The sequence below is a fragment of the Bremia lactucae genome, linkage group LG1 (assembly GCF_004359215.1).
Source record: "Bremia lactucae strain SF5 linkage group LG1, whole genome shotgun sequence".
NCBI lineage: Eukaryota > Oomycota > Peronosporomycetes > Peronosporales > Peronosporaceae > Bremia > Bremia lactucae.
Window position 1 is genome coordinate 10,679,623 of NC_090610.1, and position 20,433 is coordinate 10,700,055.

Genomic DNA, 20,433 nt, shown 5'->3' on the forward strand with positions numbered 1-20,433 from the left:
AGGAGTAGCTTTCAGGGGAAACGTGATGCGTATTCCCACTACCATCTAACATGTCCATGTTAGGTGTGGGAAATGTGGTCCTTGGACGGACTACAAAGTGCTACCAGGTGTAACGGGGCACTATGACTTGTACTGTTTCAGTACAAGTCCACTTCGCACTTCTTCAGTTGCGAGTTGTGCCCTACGTTAATTGACGTACACTGTACGTGCAGAGGAAGACTTCTCTTAAGGTAATTAGCTTTAGATAAAATGAAAACTGTATTAAATATAATTAAGTGTTTCTTCTTTCTATCTGTTAACGCTAATTAATTATAAACTAATACTCAACATGCAATTGAAATCTTATCTTATCTTATCTGTCTCTCTCTTTTGTTTACATCTACAGTTGATTAGTCTGCGAGATAAATAGATATAATGGTCTATACCTATTTATGGATAAGAATTCTGAATATTACTATAAAAAGTAATATCCTCCAAATATTATCTATTTTAGATAATATATTAATTAACAACCTTTAAGTGTTAATTTCATGTAATGATACACCCCGTTACAAGTATGCATTGGTCTGAATTTGATCTTGGTACTCAGCGTCACTTGAACTGCTGAATCTTGAGTCTCATGCAGAAGCGCAAGATCATAAATGCGCCGAAAAAGCTGTGCGCCTCGTCTTTTTTTGCGCTCACCGATCGTATTGTCGTAATCTTTACTTTGTCAAATGCCTCGTCATCCATTTGCCGTTTCAGCATTTTCTGCATTCTTGGTATTACAGAGTCTGAAGGCAAGAGAACTTGTAACGGGCTAAAGTTGCCCTATATTACACAATCTCCATTAAGAACACTTTGTGCACTTAAGGGAAGGTCGCTCACTTAACTAAAGTAATTAGACCAACCGTTTGGGTGTTTCACATTGTGACCCACCTTTTGTATGTGATTTAGGCCTTTACGCTAGTAAACAGTTTAGATAACAGATGCACCTGAGGGCGTTCACATTTACGGAAATGACGGCTGGCGTCCTCCAAGATACGAGGTATTTAGAATAATACGCTCGCAATGCATATCAGTGCATATCTACAGAGACAACATTTATGGTTGTTAAAATAAGGTTTCATGTTTAAAAGGATTAAATATAAACCAGTCTGAAAACTACTTCCTAGTTGACAAGTACGCACGTGGGGCCGGATTACCACCCCCGTGACGACACTGAAACTAAGATTTCTAGTTCGTTGGGTAAGGTTGCTTAGGCGCCCATCAACTACCTCAGTGTACGTAAGAGAAGACGGTAAACCGATTCCTTGCTGTGCTAAAAAGGTGTATGCTAGTAGTGCGTGGCAAAAACAGACCTATCGCGATGGGCCGTGCCGCAGTCCGTTCATGAACGTGGGCACCTTAATGTGTTCCGGTATCGGACCCACACTAATGGACGCCGATAGCAAGCGCATCTCCTCCACATATTATTGCAGATACGCTTCGCCTGTTGCGCTTCAAAGAAGCGCGTCTAAAGCAACGCTTCGTTGTTCGGCGGCTGATACATGGCGCGAATCTTTGTCTTGAAGCTCGCCCATGATGGGAACGCCTTAACGTCCGCCATAAGCGCCAAGTAAGCCCACTCTGAGGCCTTACCGCGCAAATGCAACATGGCGTACGACACCGACTGGGTGTCCTCCTTGATGAGCTGCGCCACACCGCATTGCTCCACGGCTAGCAGCAGTGGACAATCGTGCGCGCTGCAGTTTCATCGTACTTGGGCCGATCCATCCGAATGCGCCTCGGATGTCGTGGCTGGGCGGAGAGCATCCCTCCAGTCCTGTTGATAGCCTCGCTCCGGGTCTGCTCACGCCTAAGCTCATCCTGAGTCTTAGAGATGCCGCAGCATGGCTCTGTGCCTCGGACGCGGCTCTTTGCTGTCCGAGCACGAGCGCCTCAAACTGCTCCATCTAAGCAACATGTTGCTCAGAAGGACTTCCCAAGAGCCTAGCCAGGGCTTAACTCGCCAAGTCCCTGCGCCAAGTGCTTTGCCACCTCCCGATGATGTTTGGAGAATTGAAAAAATGAGAATTTAAGTGTTATATAAGCCTGTTTTAGGCTGAAATCCTCCTGTTCCGCTATATAGATCGTTCGGTCGAGCGACTCTAATTCTAGCCGCAACATGCGGGTCTTAACAGGGCCGTTTGCAAATGACCAGCTATACCACTGACCAGGTATCGTGTATGTTGTGCGTAAGCGTGAATGTCACCCTTGCTCTGCTTCGAATCCAGCAGTTCGGCTCGAGCCTTGAATTCAGCATGTGGTGGCTCAAGTGTTTGTTTGAGCCTCATATGAACCAAAGACTGTTGAGTCGTGAAGCTTGAGCCCCAAGGTCCAAAATTTGGCACGTCCGACTAAGTTGGACAAGCCAAATTTCACTTTTGTTGCATCATCACTGATACGGTGAGCTCCTATGGCGTCGTCTAACTCGACGAATCATCGCAAAAAGGAGTCGCCCTCGACTGCCTCAAACTTAGAAAAATATCTTTAAGCTTTCAGGTTGACGCGGAACCACTAACAGCATCTACATGCTGCTGTCTCAACATATATAATTGTTGAGCACCCTGTTCTCTCAACACCTCCGATAATATTGAGAGCCTTGTTGGTGAAGCAAGGCTTCTATCTCTCGGGCCGCGTCGAGTTCAAGATAAATGAACTCGGCTTTGGCGCCGAATGCTGTTCATCTCTTCCCAGAGTGTACAGCATAGCGCCAACGGCTGGTCCTCCTACAACCGAACTCATTTGTTCGATCGCTCTCCATTCGAGGTCACTCAAATGAGCAAACCCTTCACGCGTGGCGTGACATCCTTCTTGAGGGGCTGGAAAGCTCCCTTTTTCTTCATCCAACACGTCCATGTTGGATGGAATGTACGTAGGTCGTTGAACGAACTACGAAGTGTAACGGGGCATCCTTCACTAGTACTGGTAAGCACTTGATGGTTTTACACTGATTACAGTGCCTCGAAATTTCACGTACACAGGGTACAGAGGAAGATTTTATGTAGCTCAGGGTCTTTAGCTACCAAAGGTAATTCAAAGCATTAGCATTAGGGAACAGTTAAGCTGTATTTATATATTTAGTTTCCTACGTATCGATCTTTTATCTACTACGAACTTATTATATTAATATCGAACTAAGTATGGCGCCTCCTTGGCACCACACAATCGGGTCTTTTTAAACGATTGGCGGGGTTGATTTAGATATTAATCAATTAATTAATAGATCTAATGTCTTATTGCATCAATTTTATCCAATTTGGAAATATTGGAACTTTTTAGTCAAAACTAATAAAGATAATATTTTTGTGCTTCTTTATTTATTTCCTCTCAGAAGAAATAACATTTATTATTCCTCTTATGGGAAATAAAACTTATGTAACGGGACACCCTGTAATGAGGCTTAGAATCGGTTGGAGATCCGTTGTTTACTCTATGGGTAAAATACCCTTTATCCTATTCTAAAATAGTTAATTACTTAAATCCCATTCATTAGGGTAACAAATGTTGTCGCCGCCAGATATAAATCTGGCGGCCGAAATCTATTTTCAAATTAGCTAGGGTATGGTTTTAGATCAAATAATAAAATAAAGTGCAGTTCTACTTTTGATCTTCAAGCGTTAAGTGCCTTTCTAAGGCTTGCGCATTGATCAGTAAGAGATAGAAGCCTTTTTAAGGTATATACTCTTGGGCACTAGTTGCCACTTGGTTCTACGAACCCCTGAATCCCTTAAACTAGGATTCATTAAGTTTTTTTAGCTTGTACGACTCCCTGAGTTGTTAAACCCATTAGCTCTATAGAACTAAGAGACTCTCTGAGTCTGAAAGTCTTCCTCTGACTTTAGGAGCGAGGTAGCTCCGCTACACCTGGTAGCAATCGTAGTCAATTCACGCTTGAGTCTTTACAAGACTGAACCCTCACGGAAATGGAAGAGATTCCAGAACTGTGAGAAGCGCAATGCGCAGCTTATGACAAGCTCAAAACGTTATTTGGGCTTGAACGTGTGGAATTTACTATCTCCCAGGGACCAGAGGTCCTGCATGCAACGCTTGAAGCCTTTATGCGATACGAAGCCTCCCTGATCGGTCAGGTACAGGACCACTTCGCGGCATCGATGCGAACCCGGTACATCTCTGTACCTAACTCAGAGCCGAAGGCTCGCCTCTAGCTGTAATTGTGAAGACATTTGAGGGAAAAGAGGGAGAAAATCTCCCTTCTTGGATTAAGCAGATGGAAATGGCCATTGATTCGCGTTATTCGTAACAGAACGGCAAAATGTGGATATGGCCATTTCCAAACTCGGAGGTAGAGCGATCGATTGGGCACTTTCGTGCAGTACGTCCATAAACGATGCTTCTTCTCTCACGGGATTCGCTGAAACAGCAGATGACTAGCATGCTTGCACTGCCTGATCAGGCTTTTCGCATGTGAGCACGGCTCCTAGCGACTTGACAGGGTAAATGAACACTATGGGACTTTGTCCAGGAGTTGAGAACCCTTATTAAATCTATGCATCAAGACCCAATGCAAGAAGCAATTGTCGTAACAATCTTTATGGGGGGTCATAATGAAGGCGTTCCCGGACGACATTATTCCGATCTCATCCTGCTACTTTCAAAATGTCAGTTGCCATAGCGCTACTGTAATGGGACTAGGCCAAGTCCCTTATTCAGCTCACTAAAAGAGGAGACTGAACCGTGGCGAGGAAACGTTGGAGGGCACTTGCGAGGTTGGAGGTAAAATGACAACTGAATTGAAAAGCTGTTATGGTTCCTATCGCTACTCCTAATTAGCCTCTAGGGCTCCTAGAGGTTTATATAAGTAGAACCTACACATGGATGAATAAAACCTACGAACTGATATATAAAACCTTGGGTACACTGAGGTTCAACAAATAGGTTCTTGAACTTGAAGTGCTGTGGAAAGTTCCCTGCGAAGTGACTGGCTCACGCCACTCACTTCAACCGGTAGAGACACGTTGGACGCGTCACCAGTGTAGTTCCCAAGCAGGTCCCATCATTCTGTACTTGAATGTAAACCTTGAACTTCGACTGGGAAGCTTTGAACTTGAACTTGAAACTCTCATATCGACGATGCAGTGTCGCCAGATGGTTTCTAGGAAAGATGAGTAATGACGATGCGGCGTCATCACTTCATCTAGAGCACAACTGGCTACCTTTAGCCCTGGCTCCCATGTCTTACCCTGTAGAGACATGTCTCGCTTCGCTCCGTCTCATCTCCGGTGCCCAGCACCTTTGAGATATGTACTATGGTAAGTACTAAGACATGTAATGAGAGGCTCATTACATCATCCCCCCTTAAAGTAGCGTTCACGCTTCAAAGAGAAGAGGAATGCTGGCTGTGCTTCATTTCAAAATGAGCGACCGAGGAACCAAGCGACCGTCCCAGCCTTCCGTGAGTGACTCAGGCAGGAGTCCTCATGAAGCCCCTTGCCGTACTGAGCACCCTGTCAAGCGACAGAGGCTTAACGGTGGACTCTACGACATTGCACCTATCGTTAATAAGCGAGGTGATGTAGAGTTCTACCGTGAGCGCTTCAGCACATGGCGTCGGATCAACAACCGTGATGATCCGCGTCAATCAAGGGCAGCGAAAGAGAACTCGTGGAGATCCTTCGTGTTTCTTGAAAACAAGAATCGAATGGACTCCATTCTCGGACGTGGACCAAATCAACTTGGCCACGGCAGCGGCGACAGAGCCGACGCTACAAGTCGCTCTCATACTCGCGAACGACGTCAGGGACGTCAGCCACGAGGGCGTCAAGTGATTTTCAAGTGTCGTCGCTCGGCTGATAGCCGCGCCACCGAACACGGAAGAAGCGATGAGTCTGTTGCTTCTTTCGGCGGCGATTCGACGGAGTCAGATGGTCTCGGTGACCAACAATCGACTCAACCAGACACCGTCGTTCTCCGTGAGAATCAATTAACGGAGGTGGGGCTGAACGAGAAAACGATTGAGAGGCTCGGGAAGTGGAAGAGCGCTCATCGCGAACAGATTGAGGAGCTGCACATGCACTCCTCGGATCTGAAGACAACCTTGAGGCTCATGCGATCGAGTGTGACTCGCGCCATGATGCCTTGGAAGCGAAGGCGACACAGGCTTCCGTGTCGAAGACCGAGTTCGAATCGAGGCTTCAGCAGACTCAGGACGATGTCCTAAAGTTGCAGGAGACCGAGAAGATCCGTGGCTTGAGCCATGTTCGACTTCTTGGTGTCGTTGAGGAGGCTGGCTCAACTCTGGGCACTCTTCGCGGTGATCTCGAGACTCGTCTCGTTGCTTTCGAGTCTGTGAAGGACCAATCCTTTGATGTCCTCCAGCGCCTCTATGCCGAGAAGCAACTTCAGAGCGATGAGTTGGCGACTCTTCGCGAGCAGGTCGAGACCCTTCGACAGCAAGTGGCTCACCTTCAAAGGATGAAGTAGGGTCAGCAGATCCACTTGGTAAGTATGGCTTCAGTCTGTCCACATAGAATGTTGGGTGAAGACGCATACTCGTAGGAATGTCTAGGGTGAAGGCACTCCCGTTGCATTTCGGAACTCTGGATGGTCCAATAAACCGAGGTAGTAGCTTGCTGCTACCAAGGTTGGACACTGCATGTTCAGGAAGGTTACCCGTACTAAGTAGGACGAGATCTCCAACCTTGAAACAATTCATGTTCTTTCTTCCATGCTTGTTCGCGTGCTCCTTCTGCCGATCTTGGGCTTGAGCAATTGCGTCGCGCACAAACCTAACGATGATTTATCTTTTGCCGACAAAGTCTTCGATCCTTCTTTGATCTCGTCGAGGCATGTTTGACGTGGAGTCCAAAACGTCAAAATTGGCCCGTATATCCGTCGCACTCGCGGTGTTCAACTCCGTTGCCAATGGAGTTCATCCCCCACCAAGAGTAGAAACCGCCCCCATGAGTGCCGCTGGCACGCGAGGGTGGAAACCATTGTTGATATAGAAGGGAGAGTACCCGGTAGATGCGTGCGTTGAGTTGTTGATCGAGAACTCAACCAGTGGAGGAAGGCACTCCATTCCTCGAATGACGTTGCATAACTTCGCAGTATGTCCTTCAGCACGCGATTCACACGCTCCGTTTGCCCATCCGTTTCAGGGTGTGAAGCTGTCGACATCGACAACTTCGTACCCAGGCGCTCAAAAACTGCGCGCCATAGGGCGAGGGTGAATCGGATGTCTCGATCCGAGACGATCTCATCAGGCAATCCATGGAGTCAATAGACAGTATCCACAAAGACTTGTGCTGTCTCTTCCGCATTGATGGTATCCGCCACGGCAATCAGATGAACCATTTTACTGAATCGGTCCACTATCACCAGAATGCCGTTCCGGTTTTGCGAGTCGCGAGGAAGTCCGAACACAAAGTCCATGCTCACAGACTTCCGACTGTGAATTGAGATCGGTAGTGACCGCAGTGGCGCCTGAGTACTACTCGAAGGCTTCACGCGTTGGCACACCTCACAAGTACGGACTTACTTGCGCACCCATTTGTACATATGCGGCCAATAATAGTCGCGAGAGAGGCTCATGCAAGTCTTCTTGCGACCAAAGTGACCTCCAGGGGGACTGTCGTGGTACTCAAACAACAGACGGTGCCTTAGTTCTTTGTCGTTTGGAACGACAACTCTTGGCACGTCGTCATCGTCAACCCCATAACAGAGTAGACCATCGTGGATGGGATGTCTGTGGGTCCGTGATCGCGCTCTTGGGATAGCTTTTTCAGCTTATCCTCCGTTGGGCTCTTAAGGTACTGCAACATTTCCCAGTAACCCTCGTCGTCCTTGTATGCTCGTGCAATGTCCTCACGAACAGATGAGCGAGCTTAAACTGCAGTAGCGTTCACAGATTCTTGATCACTTGGACAACTCTTGCAGGCGGCGCTTGGCATATCCTCTGTCAATCAAGAGTCATAATCCGGACGTCTCGATAACGCATCAGCAAGGATGTTTGTCTTGCCTGGCTTGTAGTGTACAACAAAGTTGTACTCCGAGAAGAAAGCAATCCATCGTGTCATCAGCGCGGATACCGTTCTTGCCAACAAAGCAGCCAAGAACTGGGATTTCTGGCGCGCAGAAGATACACTTCTTCAGATTCGCGTAGAGCTTGTTCTCTCGCATCACTTCGAATAGGCGTCGTAAGTGATCGAGGTGAACATCCAAGTCCGCACGGTAATACGTGGCCTTGCTGTGGACGAAGATGTCGTCAAAATAACTCGGAGCAAAGTCACGTAAGGGACGAAGAATGTTTGTCACAATGCGATTGAACGTCGCTGGCGCATTCTTTAACCCTTGTGGCATCACGAGCCATTCCCACAGCATGCCGCTTGGCGTTCTAACCGCTGTCAGAGGAACATCAGCCCCGCGCATTCGGATCTGATAGAACCCATCCAGCAAATCCAAGGTGCTGAAGACTGTGCTATTCACCATCCCGTCAAGAATCATGTCTTTCCGAGGAACAGGTGTCTGAGCAGGTATGGTGGCGTCATTCAGCTTGTTGAAAGCATGAACAATTCGCCAACCACCCGTTGACTTCTTAACACAGAATGTTGGGCTGCTGTGCGGAGACTTGCTCTCACGCACATGACCAGCTGTCCCACGCTGCTCGAAGAACTTGTCGATTGCCTCGACTTGTTCCTTCGGCAATGGCCACTGTCTCGTGACGCAATACTTGGTACCAGGAGACAAGTCAATCTCATGATGGACTCCACGGTCCACTGGGAGTTCCTCTGGTACCTTGTCTAGGAAGATGTCTTTAAGCTCAGTTCGTACACTGGGTTTCCCTTGAGCGCATCCCACGACTGAGTTTCGTATCTCTCAATCGGGTCTTGTCTTTCAGTACTTCCATGTCCATGTTGGACGAAGTATTTATTTCTTCGCGATCGGCTTCCGCAACGATCATACACACTTGGGCAATCTCGCCATCCTTGAGACTGCGGAGGAACGACTTCTTGCTCATTACTTGATAACGAGCATGGAGGATTATCAACCTTCACGTTGCAGACACCCTGTGCCACCCCTACATCGTCACAAGCAATAGCTTGGACATGTTCTTCGCTTGAAATATCGTGGCGGTTGATGTTTCCTTCGTCAGTTAGCGTGGCAGGAGAATGCATGCCTTGTTCAGAGGTACGTGTCTGAACTGGACCAGCTTCGCATGACGGATCACAACGAATGAGTTGAACGTTCTCATTCGTTTCGACTCTCCACGACTTCGGTTGAGTCTTCTTAGTTTTTCTTGGTCGGTGCGCTTCCTTCTTGTGCTCAACACATCCACTCTGTGAAGATGCGGGGCCATCGCACGCCGCGAAATCACTAAAGGGATCTGGAACTTCTTCAACCGAGGCGTATACCCATAGTACTTGTTCCTCATCAGTAGATTCCCACTGCACTGTGTTCGAACCTTGAACACTGATAAGATGCCGTCTCCAATCAATCTTTAGCTGGTAGCGCATCATCCATGGCATCCCAAGTATCATATCGTACTCGTCATCGAGGTCGAGAAGGATAAATTCATCTTCTCCTCGGAAAACTTCACATCCCAGGTGTAGAGTAACAACTCTTTTCACCATCTGGGTTGTCGATCCATCCGCGAATCGAACAACCATCTTGCCCATTTCCTTCACATCAGGTGCAAATACGTTGCTATCTGAGAGGGCACGCTCTCGAACAAAGTTGTTCGAGGCACCTGTATATATCAGGGCACGCAAAGGTGGAGCTGACTCATTCACCTTTACGACCAAGACTATCAGCTTTGACCGCTGATCGATACTGGTCTTCTTCTTGGTGGACTTCATGTGTGCAGGTTGCACGTTGGGGCCCAAGTCCTGTGACTCCACCGTCATCGCAGAACTTTTTTCTCGGCCAGTAAAGAGCTCCGCTCCTACCGGTCGTTGCCGTTTTTTTTGCTTGTTCACTCCGCCCCTGAGGTCGACTGAAAGCACGACCTGACGAAGTTGGGCGGGAGCGCTGCGAGAGCGGCCTGTTGTTGACCGACGCTCGGCAATCTCGAGCAAAGTGGCCCATCCGATCACATTGGAAACACTTAAAATCGGTTCTCGACCGCGTATTCCCATTGGCATGTGTGGACACAGCGGACAGATCCATTGGCTCGGGTCCGTCGTAGTACTGGCTTGGCTGTTACAGCTGGCGCGGCTGGTACTGCTGGCGCGGCTGGTACTGCTGGCGCGGCTGCCGGGTTGAACTCTGGTGGATGCGACCCTGGCGAAGACTGAACTCTTCCTGAAGAGCGCGATTGATCCCGTCTTCCATCGTCTCCGGATACTCTCGGAACAGCTGAGTCTTCACTGGACCATCGTTCAGACCTTTCATGAACGTGACGACCTGAGTGGCATAATTGACTGGATCGCTCACGATACTCGACACTAGGTATCGAGCGCGTTGCGCATAGTCGTGCAACTCCAGACGTCCTTGGCGCAGGTCCAGAAACTCAGCTCGAGCTCGGAATTCGTTCTTCGGCGGCTCGAACGCTAGCTTCAACTCGTACTTGAAGGCTTCATAGTCCGGGAAGCATCCTGGGTCGGTGAATCGACGACCGAATGCCCAGCTTCTCGCACGTCCACCGAGCTTCGACATCGCGAAAGCAACTTGATGATCGGGATCATAGATCTGCCGAACTCTCAAGGCTGTATCCATCTCGACGGTTTAACGTAAAAGGGGCTCATTCTCGCCACCTTTGTAATGGTTCACATCGAGTTTTGGAGGCGCAACTCTTGCGGCAGAGTTGGGGTCTGCCGTTGGGCTCCAACAACCTCCTAGTGCATGAAGTTGAGAGCCGTCAACTTCTGCGCTTCGGGATAGAAGGTGTTCAACATGTTGATCACACTTGCTTCGCCGAAGATAGTGACCATGCGCTCATACGTCGCCCACTCCGGATCAGATAGGTGGGGGAAGTTCTCTCTCAATGTATCCATGATTCCGTGGGAAATGGGAAACAGAGCACACTGGCCAAGTCAAGGAGTTGGAAGATTCCTCAAAGTGCTACCAGGTGTAATGGGACTAGGCCAAGTCCCTTGTTCAGCTCACTGCAAGAGGAGACTGAACCGTGAGAAGGAAACGTTGGAGGGCGCTTGCGAGGTTGAAGGTAAGATGACAACTGAATTGAAAAGCTGTTATGGTTCCTGTCGCTACTCCTAATTAGCCTCAAGGGCTCCAAGAGGTTTTACAAGTAAAACCTACACATGGATGAATAAAACCTACGAACTGATATATAAAACCTTGGGTACACTGAGGTTCAACCCATAGGTCCTTGAACTTGAAGTCCTGTGGAAAATTCCCTGCGAAGTGACTGGTTCACGCGACTCACTTCAACCGGTAGAGACACGTTGGACGCGTCACCAGTGTAGTTCCCAAGCAGGTCCCATCATTCTGTACTTGAATGTAAACCTTGAACTTCGACTGGGAAGCTTTGAACTTGAACTTGAAACTCTCATGTTGACGATGCAGTGTCGCCAGATGGTTTCTAGGAAGATGTGTAATGGCGATGCGGCGTCATCACTTCATCTAGAGCACAACTGGCTACCTTTAGCCCTGGCTCCCATGTCATACCCTGTAGAGACATGTCTCGCTTCCCTCCGTCTCATCTCCGGTGCCCAGCGCCTTTGAGATATGTACTATGGTAAGTACTTAGACATGTAATGAGAGGCCCATAACAGCTACGCGCCGATTTCGACTATATGTCTGCTCGCGTTAGCACGCCTGTTTACCGAACAAGCTCTTCGTGCACATGTTTACCGTGTAATAGACCGGAACCCATGGATCTAACCCTCATTGAGGAAGAAGGGGAGGCCTTTTCAGCTGTGAAACAGCATAATAACATTCGTAGATGTTATATGTGCGGAAGCACGAAACATTTATGTCCGGCTGTCCCCTACGAAATTCGCGTAAAGCTCGAAAGAGCTCAACTCCGACATATACCAGAACTCTGGTAAGGTGCGGGAAAACGTCGATACCGAGTAGGTGCGGGGCGCCTTACTGGGGAAGGCTTAGGCTCTGTTGAACCTCTTGAGGTGAGAGTGAACAGAACCTAGCCCCAATAAGCTCGAGGCGTAATAGCACGGGGCGTGAGTACAAGCCTGGCTGGCTAGTCGCTCAAGCGACTGTGAAGGGCTTTGATAAGCCATGGTCAATTTTAATTAACTCAGGAGCGTCTTGCAATTATGCTCGACGTCTTTCCCTTGAAGGAAGTCAACAATACGTTGAGGCGCTTAAAGCGCATGAAAGGGATACAATCACTGTTCGCTTAGCGACTGGGACTCGTGTCACTCTTCCTAAAGTTCCATTGAACTTAGGTATAAATTCTCTGGACTTTGATAGTATAAAACGCTGTCTCGTCCTTGATTTAAATTCGAGATGTGATCTCATCCTTGGTATGGTCTGGTTAGAATGCCATGAGTCATGGATCGATTGGAGGTCTAAGACCTTAGGCGCCACGCGCAATGTTCCTAGCAAAGTTTTGGAGAGTCATGAACCCACCTTCGCTAGGCAGCAAAAGCGCTATTGGCGCAGATCATTGACTGAGTCTGTCAGCGCTTTAGACATTGGAATATCCGAGTTAAAAAACTTCGATGGTTAAACTATTAATCTTGAGCCCGACTCAGTAGAAGGAAGTGGAACGGCACGTACTGCGAGTTACACTCGTTCTGTTAACGATTTACTGAATGCTGAAAGCATTGTCGGCCTAAGGCCGAGTCATTTAGGGTGTAATATCCCTGAGATACGTGGAGTGGCCCGTCTAAGTCCGCCGAGTGTTGTCGGCCGAGGTGGCACCATACTGAGTGTCAGTAGTGACACTATTGGCGGTTCGCCAGGACCTCAAGGGTGCAATATCCCTGAGATACGTGGAGTGGCACGTATAAGTCCACTAAGCGTGGTCGGCTCCAAGACAGGGGAGACACGAAGCGTTTATACCCTCACAAGGTGATACGAGTGAGCAATTACATACGCTTGTAAATGGTGTAAACGGTAACATTGAGGGGAAGTTAGCCTTGCGGTAAGCCCTTCGTTACATGCTCTTTTAGAGCTAGACGAAATGTCTATTGATGAGTGCGGCTGAGCCTTAAAGGCTGGCGACTGATCTGAGATGGTGGTCATTGGACCAACTATTGAGTTAAACTCATCGTTACTTCTAGACGAAGCTGTCCTGGATGACACAAAAGCTGCACTTAGTGCGCGTAATGGGTCATTGAATACTGAGTGTCAATAATGACACTATTGGCGGTTCGCCAGGGCATTTTGGGTCAAACCCTCCTAATGCACGTGAAGCGACACGTAAACGTTCGCTGGATAAGGACGTCGAGTTACCTAACTCCTTGTCGGATGTCAAATTAGACACCATGTCTCGCATAGAACCAATACAGGCTGGAAAACCCGGGGACGTGAATGTCCCGGCCTCTAAGAGACGTATTGTCTCCAATCCAAGACAGGATGGACACGAAGCGTGTATACCCTCACAAAGTGATACGAGTGAGCAAGTACATACGCTTGTAAATGGTGAAACCGGGAACATTGGGGGGAAGTTAGCCTTGCGGCAATCCCTTCGTTACATGTTCTTTGGAGCTAGACGAACTGTCTATTGATGAGTGCGGCCGAGCCTTAAAGGCTGGCGACTGATCTGAGATGGTGGTCATTGGACCAACTATTGAGTTAAACTCATCGTTACTTCTAGACGAAGCTGTCCTGGATGACACAAAAGCTGCACTTAGTGCGCGAAATGGGTCATCGATCCTTAAAGATCCTACGGATATCTTTTATTCCTTGATCAAGGAATTCCAAGATGTGGTATGTAATAATCCACCATTTATTTTACCTCTGGATAGAGGTGTTCGTCATGAAATTGACTTGGTTCCAGGGAACGGTGTGACGTCATTGACGACTTCTTCCGTGCTAAGCACGAGGCTGGAATGGTACGAGAGAGCAAATCTCCCCATTCGACACCGACACTTTGTGTCAAAAAGGTAAATGGTAAATGGCGCATTGTTGATGCCTATAATAAGCTTAATGCTGTCACCATACCAGCACAAAACCCCATTCCTAGAAAGGATGTTCTTCAGAACAATATGGTGGGATGTACAATGTACAGTACACTGAACTTAGTCGATGGTTACTACCGAATGCTAATGCGAGCTAGCGATATCCTGCTTACAGCGATTAGCACCCCAAGCGGTATGTTATGGGAGCGGTTGTTTATGCCACAAGGGCTTTCCAACGCCCCGGCAACATTTAATCGTCTAGTGACGCAACTGTTCCGCCCTCATCGAGGTTACGCATATACTTAATTCGATGACATCTTTGTCCATAGTCGTGCGGAGCAGGGTCGTTCGGATATGGAAAACCATTTAGACCATTTGCGAGCAGCGCTCGAGTGTATGCACACAAATAAATGTATGCCAATGCATCTAAATGCATTTTGGGCGCAGACGAAATTCCTTTTGTAGGATGCTTCATTGGATAGCGAGGCCTTAGAGCGGATCCCGCTAAGGTAAAAGCAATAGTAGATTGGCAGTTTTCGAAAAACCAAAAGGATTTGCGTATGTGGTTGGGTTTCGCCAATTATTTACACAAATATAACAATTACGCTGATATGGTTAGGGTGATATGGTTAGGCCATTATCAAATCTCCTTAAAACGGATACAGAATGGTGCTGGACTAGCACCGAAAATAATGCTTTTCGAGCAGTAAGATAGTCTTATCCATGCCCCGATTCTGTCACTGCCAAACCCAAATTGGCCTTTCAGTGTCGTCTGTGACGCATCGGATTTTGCCATTGGCGGTGCTCTGTTACACACTGGTGTTATTGCGTTCGAGTCTAGACAGCTTAAAGCTGCGGAAAGAACTTCCCAGTTCATGACAAAGAGTTACTTGCTATGAAGTATGCTCTCGTCAAATTCAGAGTTCATCTGCTCGGCTCTAAGCCGTTTGTGATACACATAGACCACGCGTCATAACGCACGGCGACTATGTCGCCCCATCTCTCACAGAGAATGTCCCGATGGCTATCCTGTTTCGTGGAATACAACTTCGAGGTGAAGTATAAGCCCGGCAAGCAGAATGCTTTTGCCGATGCGATATCTCGCTGGCCGGATTATGAGCTCTCTCATTTAATGACTATAATGTCGCCTATTCCTGAATTTATCCGTTCGGCTTACGCCAAGGATGAACAATGTGTAGTTCTGCTAGGAGCTCTAAAGAACTCTGAATCAGGTTTTAAATTGAGGGCACAATTGCGTGCAAAGTTACATCGATTTTCTATGGATAACGACCTGGTTGCTTCATTGCATGGACGGTGCTAATCCTCCGCGTGTCGCTGTTCCTCATGATGAGGATTTGAAGTACCTAATCCTCTATGAGGCACAAGATACTGTCCTTGGTGGTCATCTCGGTAGAGAAAAGACCAACGGCTATGTAAGCCAAATTTATTGGTGACCCAAACTTTATAAATGGATCAGCACATACGTTCGTTCATGCGAAACTTGCCAACGGGGTAAACCCTCGGCGCATGTTGCTGCACCACCGACCCATAGGTTGTTGGGAGTCCATTAGTATGGATTCTGTTTTCGGTCTACCGAAAGATTCGGCCGGTAACTCCGGCATAGTGGTTTTTGTTGACCGATTATGCAAAATGGATCACTTAGCGGCTGTGTCGGATTCCATTGATGGTGCAGGTACAGCAAGGCTGTTCATCCATCGCGTGTTTCGATAACACGGCTTGCCAGTGGCAATTGACTCTGCTCGGGACCCCGTTTCACAAGAGATTTCTGAAAATCAATTTTCGAGTGCTTGGCACCAGATTGGATTTGTCCACTTCGGACCATCCGCAGTCCGATGGTCAAACTTAACGTGTCAATCGCGTCATTGAAGACGTTTTACGCAGTGTGTGTGCTCAGACACTTAAGCGCTGGAGCTCAATGCTCCCAGTGGTGGAGTTTGCGCTTACTAACTGTCCATGCCTCTACAGGCTATACTCCGTTCTATGTCAACGGTCTCACCCACTCACGCGATCCGTTGACGATACCACTGCGTAGCTCAGGGCTTAGTTGGGGAGAATTAGCCGATAGGCTTGCTGATATCAGCCCTGTTATCGTTTGGAAACAAGTAAGCGAGTTTCTCGCGACGCGATTTAGTTTCTTAAGACATGTAAGGGATACGATGGCTGATAGCCAAGACAAACAAAAAGAACAAGCAGATGCCAAAGGCAGAAGCTGTATGAATTCTTATATGGTCGAGACCGAGTCTTACTAAACGCGAAAAATCTACCTACTGACTTTGTTTCCGCGGTCTTCAAGACCAAATTGCGCCCACGCGTTATTGGACCATTTACGGTCGTGGCCAACAAGGGCGTAGCTGATACGCTAAACCTTCCTAGCAAGCTGCGTACACACCCAGTGTTCTACGTTAGCTTGCTTAAGCCATATCGGGACCCTTCCCACGTGAACTTAAAGGCGCTTGCTCCGAGACAGGCGGTCGTGCCGCAGATTGCTGATCCTCACCAGGATGTCCAGCTAACCCTCTACACAAGGTAGCCGACGCTCCAGCATCGAAAGACGGTTTAGAACCGCCTCAAAAGAGCTCCCAACCCGAGCAAGGACCTCACGAAGGAGTTGGACCTCGTGCTTTAAAGCATTGAATGCTTCCGTCGAGATTTTGGCTCCCTCCCGCGCTGCTTGATGCGCGGGGGAACCTTCAGTTTCACTTGGAGAGACTTTTGAAGCGACGCCGTCGTAAGGGCCGATACCAGTATCAGGTGAAGTGGCTAGGTTATCCATTCCTCTTCTGAAAACTCTTGGGAGTTTGATGTACGTCTTCGGCAAGATTGCCCGTAGGCCGTTGATGTTTTTGAGCGCCAAACTCAGGGTCAACTCGCGTCAAAAGACGCTTACCACCACTAGAAGTGGAATTAGGTGGATCCAAAGCCTCAGTGCGGCTTCGATCCATGGTTGCATGGTCAACCGAAGCACTGAATTTCGGCTAGACCGTTCTTCGTTTTGTTGCATAAATGCCGACAGTCATTGGCCTTTGGCCTTAAGCTTGGGGATATCGAAGCGAAGCTTCCGTTCCAAACGAACATCAGCCACATCCGCAGACTATCTAATATTTTATATTGCGGAGGCGGCGGGCCCGATGGACCCAGTTCATAAATGAGATTTCGTTTTCACTTATGAAGAGCGTCGCGAGCAGCGATCTCTTCCGGCGTCCTCGCCGGTTACCAGAGGTCCAGATGGCCAAAATGTGACCCGCGATCTCTTACGCTCTAACGCACTAAGCGGAATGAATCTATATTCACTATGAGCTTTAGCTTTCGCTATCTCGGCAGCTCGTCGACGAGCATGTTACTGTATGAGGATTGCCCGCTCTTGCTCTTCATCGAGCGGATTTGTAATGATGTTGGGCTCAGGGTCCTGTGGCCTGCTCAATGCAGTTAAGACATCAGCGGCACCACGTTCTGGGAACAGATTCGGGGCCTGCCGACGTTCATCGAGAGGAGAAGGCGTGTAAGAGCGACGCTCTTTCTCCTCATCCTCTGTTGGAGAGTGACTTTCAAAGTCCACCATTCCCTCATCGTCGAGGAAGGAGCTAAGAATCTGTGACTCACGCTTGATTGTCAAAGGACAAAGGAAAGAAAAACACAACTGGAAAGTTAGCTGTTTATTTTCCAACTTTAAGAGGAACTGAAGCGAATGTTGTCACTCGGTGTCAACAGTCAGATGGGGGGGGTAATGGGGCACACATCGGTTGGAGAACCGTTGTTGTGGTGCATTTACCATACGGGTAAAATTCCCTTTTATCTTATTTTAAAATAGTTCATTTCTTAAATTCCATTCATTAGGGTAACAAATGTTGTCGCCGCCAGATATAAATCCGGCGGCCGAAATCCATTTTCAAATTATAGGGTATGGTTTTAGATCAAATAATAAAATAAAGTGCAGTTCTACTTTTGATCTTCAAGCGTTAAGTGCCTTTCTAAGGCTTGCGCATTGATCAGTAAGAGATAGAAGCCTTTTTAAGGTATATACTCTTGGGCACTAGTTGCCACTTGGTTCTACGAACCCCTGAATCCCTTAAACTAGGATTCATTAAGTTTTTTTAGCTTGTACGACTCCCTGAGTTGTTAAACCCATTAGCTCTATAGAACTAAGAGACTCTCTGAGTCTGAAAGTCTTCCACTGACTTCAGGAGCGAGGCAGCTCCGGTACAGCTTCTCCCTCGCTGCTCGGTTTGCTGCTCCTTCTTTCCGCTTTGTTTAAGACTCGCCAATCATTTGCGGGCGCTCTTGGCTTTTTCGCACTTGTAAAAAATCGTACATTGAACATCGCCAAACGAAAACACAGTTTATGATGGGCCCAGGGGCAGTCGCACCCATTACACTACTCTCATGTAGATAATTAGGTGTGTGGATATAGCGTTTCCTTAATTTAATTTAGGGGGCTGTGATGTTCCAAAGGCCGGGTCCGGGCGATCTAAAGACGATTCTAAAGGAATAACTGTTGATTTTTGAATGATATAGTGAAAAAAATATGACGTTTTTATTTAATACAGACGGGTAGGGATGTGTGGCTATACCGGCTCCCAATTATTAATCTGTAGTTTCTATTTAATTAAATCAAACAGACGGGGAGGGGTGTGGCTATACCAAAAGGTGCCTGCCCTAGAATTTTTACCAGAGAATTCGCCGCCTACAAATAGTTTTTTTTTTGTCCTGACAAATTTTTTTTTTTTGCCAAACACCGTCAATAAAGTGTCAATAAAGGTGCTCAGAAAAGTTGCAGGTTGACACACACTATTCATCTTGTACATCCATCAAAACAGAATTGGGTACACGTCGGTGGGATTTGTACTTTTTCAGCAAACTTTGCTGCTTTTCCGGTTCGACCTTTTCGGTAAACGTCCGTGTATCGTAATTTTCGAGTCAGGTTGATGGTCAAGATTTGAAGCGGGTGAGTGGGGTTAGTGGTGATGACTGAGCCTGGGTGAGGGCAGGGACGCATGCCATACAATGTGGGCCACAGTGTAAGGTCAAATGATCCAAAAATTGGCCACTCAAAATCTGGGTTGTGTCATGCACTGTATAGATTAACATTTAATTTGGACGTCTACCCTCGCATTTGTCATATCGTTAAGCTATTGTTGAACCTCCCAAATTTCGGCGAAAAGTTCGATAACATCCCCTAAGCGCATACGATGAGGTAGATCGAATGTCCGGCGCACAGACGACAATCCATCGAACAACAAATGAGCGGGAACCGGAGGTGGGCGTGGTGGACTGTGACAGATTTAGCACAATAAGTACATAGAGCGCGCTCCACTTTAAAAGTACGCACCGCGTTTGTGTGGCTCTAAGCCAGTTACCACGCGACTCCTGCCACGCACGCAGACCAACATTAAAAAAAGGTCCGTTGCGGCCTTGTGGCCACCACGAATCGGTATTGCTGGTAGCTGCAGCCATTTGGAAGCGATGCAAATGCTGCACAAGCCAGTCCAAAATTTCTGCAATGGCCTGTGTTGCCGCATCTTCATCCGTGATGTTAGAGAATGCAAAGCCACTGCGCTGATTATCGAAAAGCGACGTTTTAAAAGTTGCAGCAGTCAGAGGATTGGCTGCACATGAACTCGAAAGAGCCTTATACTACAGCGATTATTAACATTAGTTTTATAGCTTCAATTGTGCTCATAACGTACAGCTTTGGATGCAGCGTAGGGCGACTTTGCTCCGATCTGTAGCAGTATCGGAACAACGGGCGAATCTGCTCTATCTAATTCATCACTGTTTTCATATGATTCCCAAGATATATGACCCTTGGGACACATAGCGATAACGCAGTCCATCCCAGCAGACCGCTCCATGGCCACCTTAATCGATAAATCAGCACCCGCACCAACGCCAATGAGACCCACACGCTGAACGTCTTGCTTCTTCTTAAGATAAAGTGCTGCCTGATGCAAAACGGCCGCGTGCTCTTGCGTTGCGCTGTCCAACTGATAAAGGTCCAGCACCAGCACCTTGTAGCCTTGTTCTGCCAGCTTGTCAGCAAAGGAGATAGCCGTAATTCCATATCGTTCGTAGGTACCAGCTCTTGTGATAATTGAACGGATTGTGCGGCTTTGTTCGGCCACAAACACAACACCGGTGACGACGCGGCCAATATGCGAGGCCGGAGCCACAAAGTACGCATCGAGCTGCCGATCGTCTAATTTTACTGCTTGAGAAGTCGGGTCAGAAACATACCCAGTCGAGCAATCTAACGGAAATTGCAAAGTGTAGCCCGCCCCCGGATGCACAAAGTGTGAGCGAACAATGCCGGTGACGCTCATTTTTAATTTAGGCAACAAGAATGACAAAAAGTAATTAGCAAAAAAGTTTTCTAGAATCGCTT

The 20,433-nt window shown here is 47.7% G+C and overlaps 1 protein-coding gene across 1 annotated transcript; it reads right to left on the minus strand.

Annotated features, from left to right (window-relative positions):
* Window positions 1-19,016: 19,016 nt before the first annotated feature.
* CCR75_004982 (uncharacterized protein) lies at window positions 19,017-20,383 on the minus strand. The gene is made up of 3 exons (XM_067963067.1): window positions 19,739-20,383; window positions 19,381-19,685; window positions 19,017-19,322 (listed from the first exon to the last, which is right to left on the minus strand). Exons 1-3 carry the CDS (start codon window positions 20,369-20,371, stop codon window positions 19,181-19,183), a joined length of 1,080 nt encoding a protein of 359 aa, XP_067820161.1. The 5' UTR covers window positions 20,372-20,383; the 3' UTR covers window positions 19,017-19,180.
* Between the last annotated feature and the right edge of the window lie 50 nt (window positions 20,384-20,433).

What these genes read in the sequence shown, in the direction of transcription:
- CCR75_004982 (XM_067963067.1), bottom strand. Translation starts at nt 20,371, where the DNA reads ATGAGCGTCACCGGCATTGTTCGCTCACACTTTGTGCATCCGGGGGCG. An exon ending in CCTACGCTGCATCCAAAGCT is followed by an intron (nt 19,686 to 19,738) that starts GTACGTTATGAG and finishes TAATCGCTGTAG; the next exon opens with TATAAGGCTCTTTCGAGTTC. An exon ending in CTTAGAGCCACACAAACGCG is followed by an intron (nt 19,323 to 19,380) that starts GTGCGTACTTTT and finishes AATCTGTCACAG; the next exon opens with TCCACCACGCCCACCTCCGG.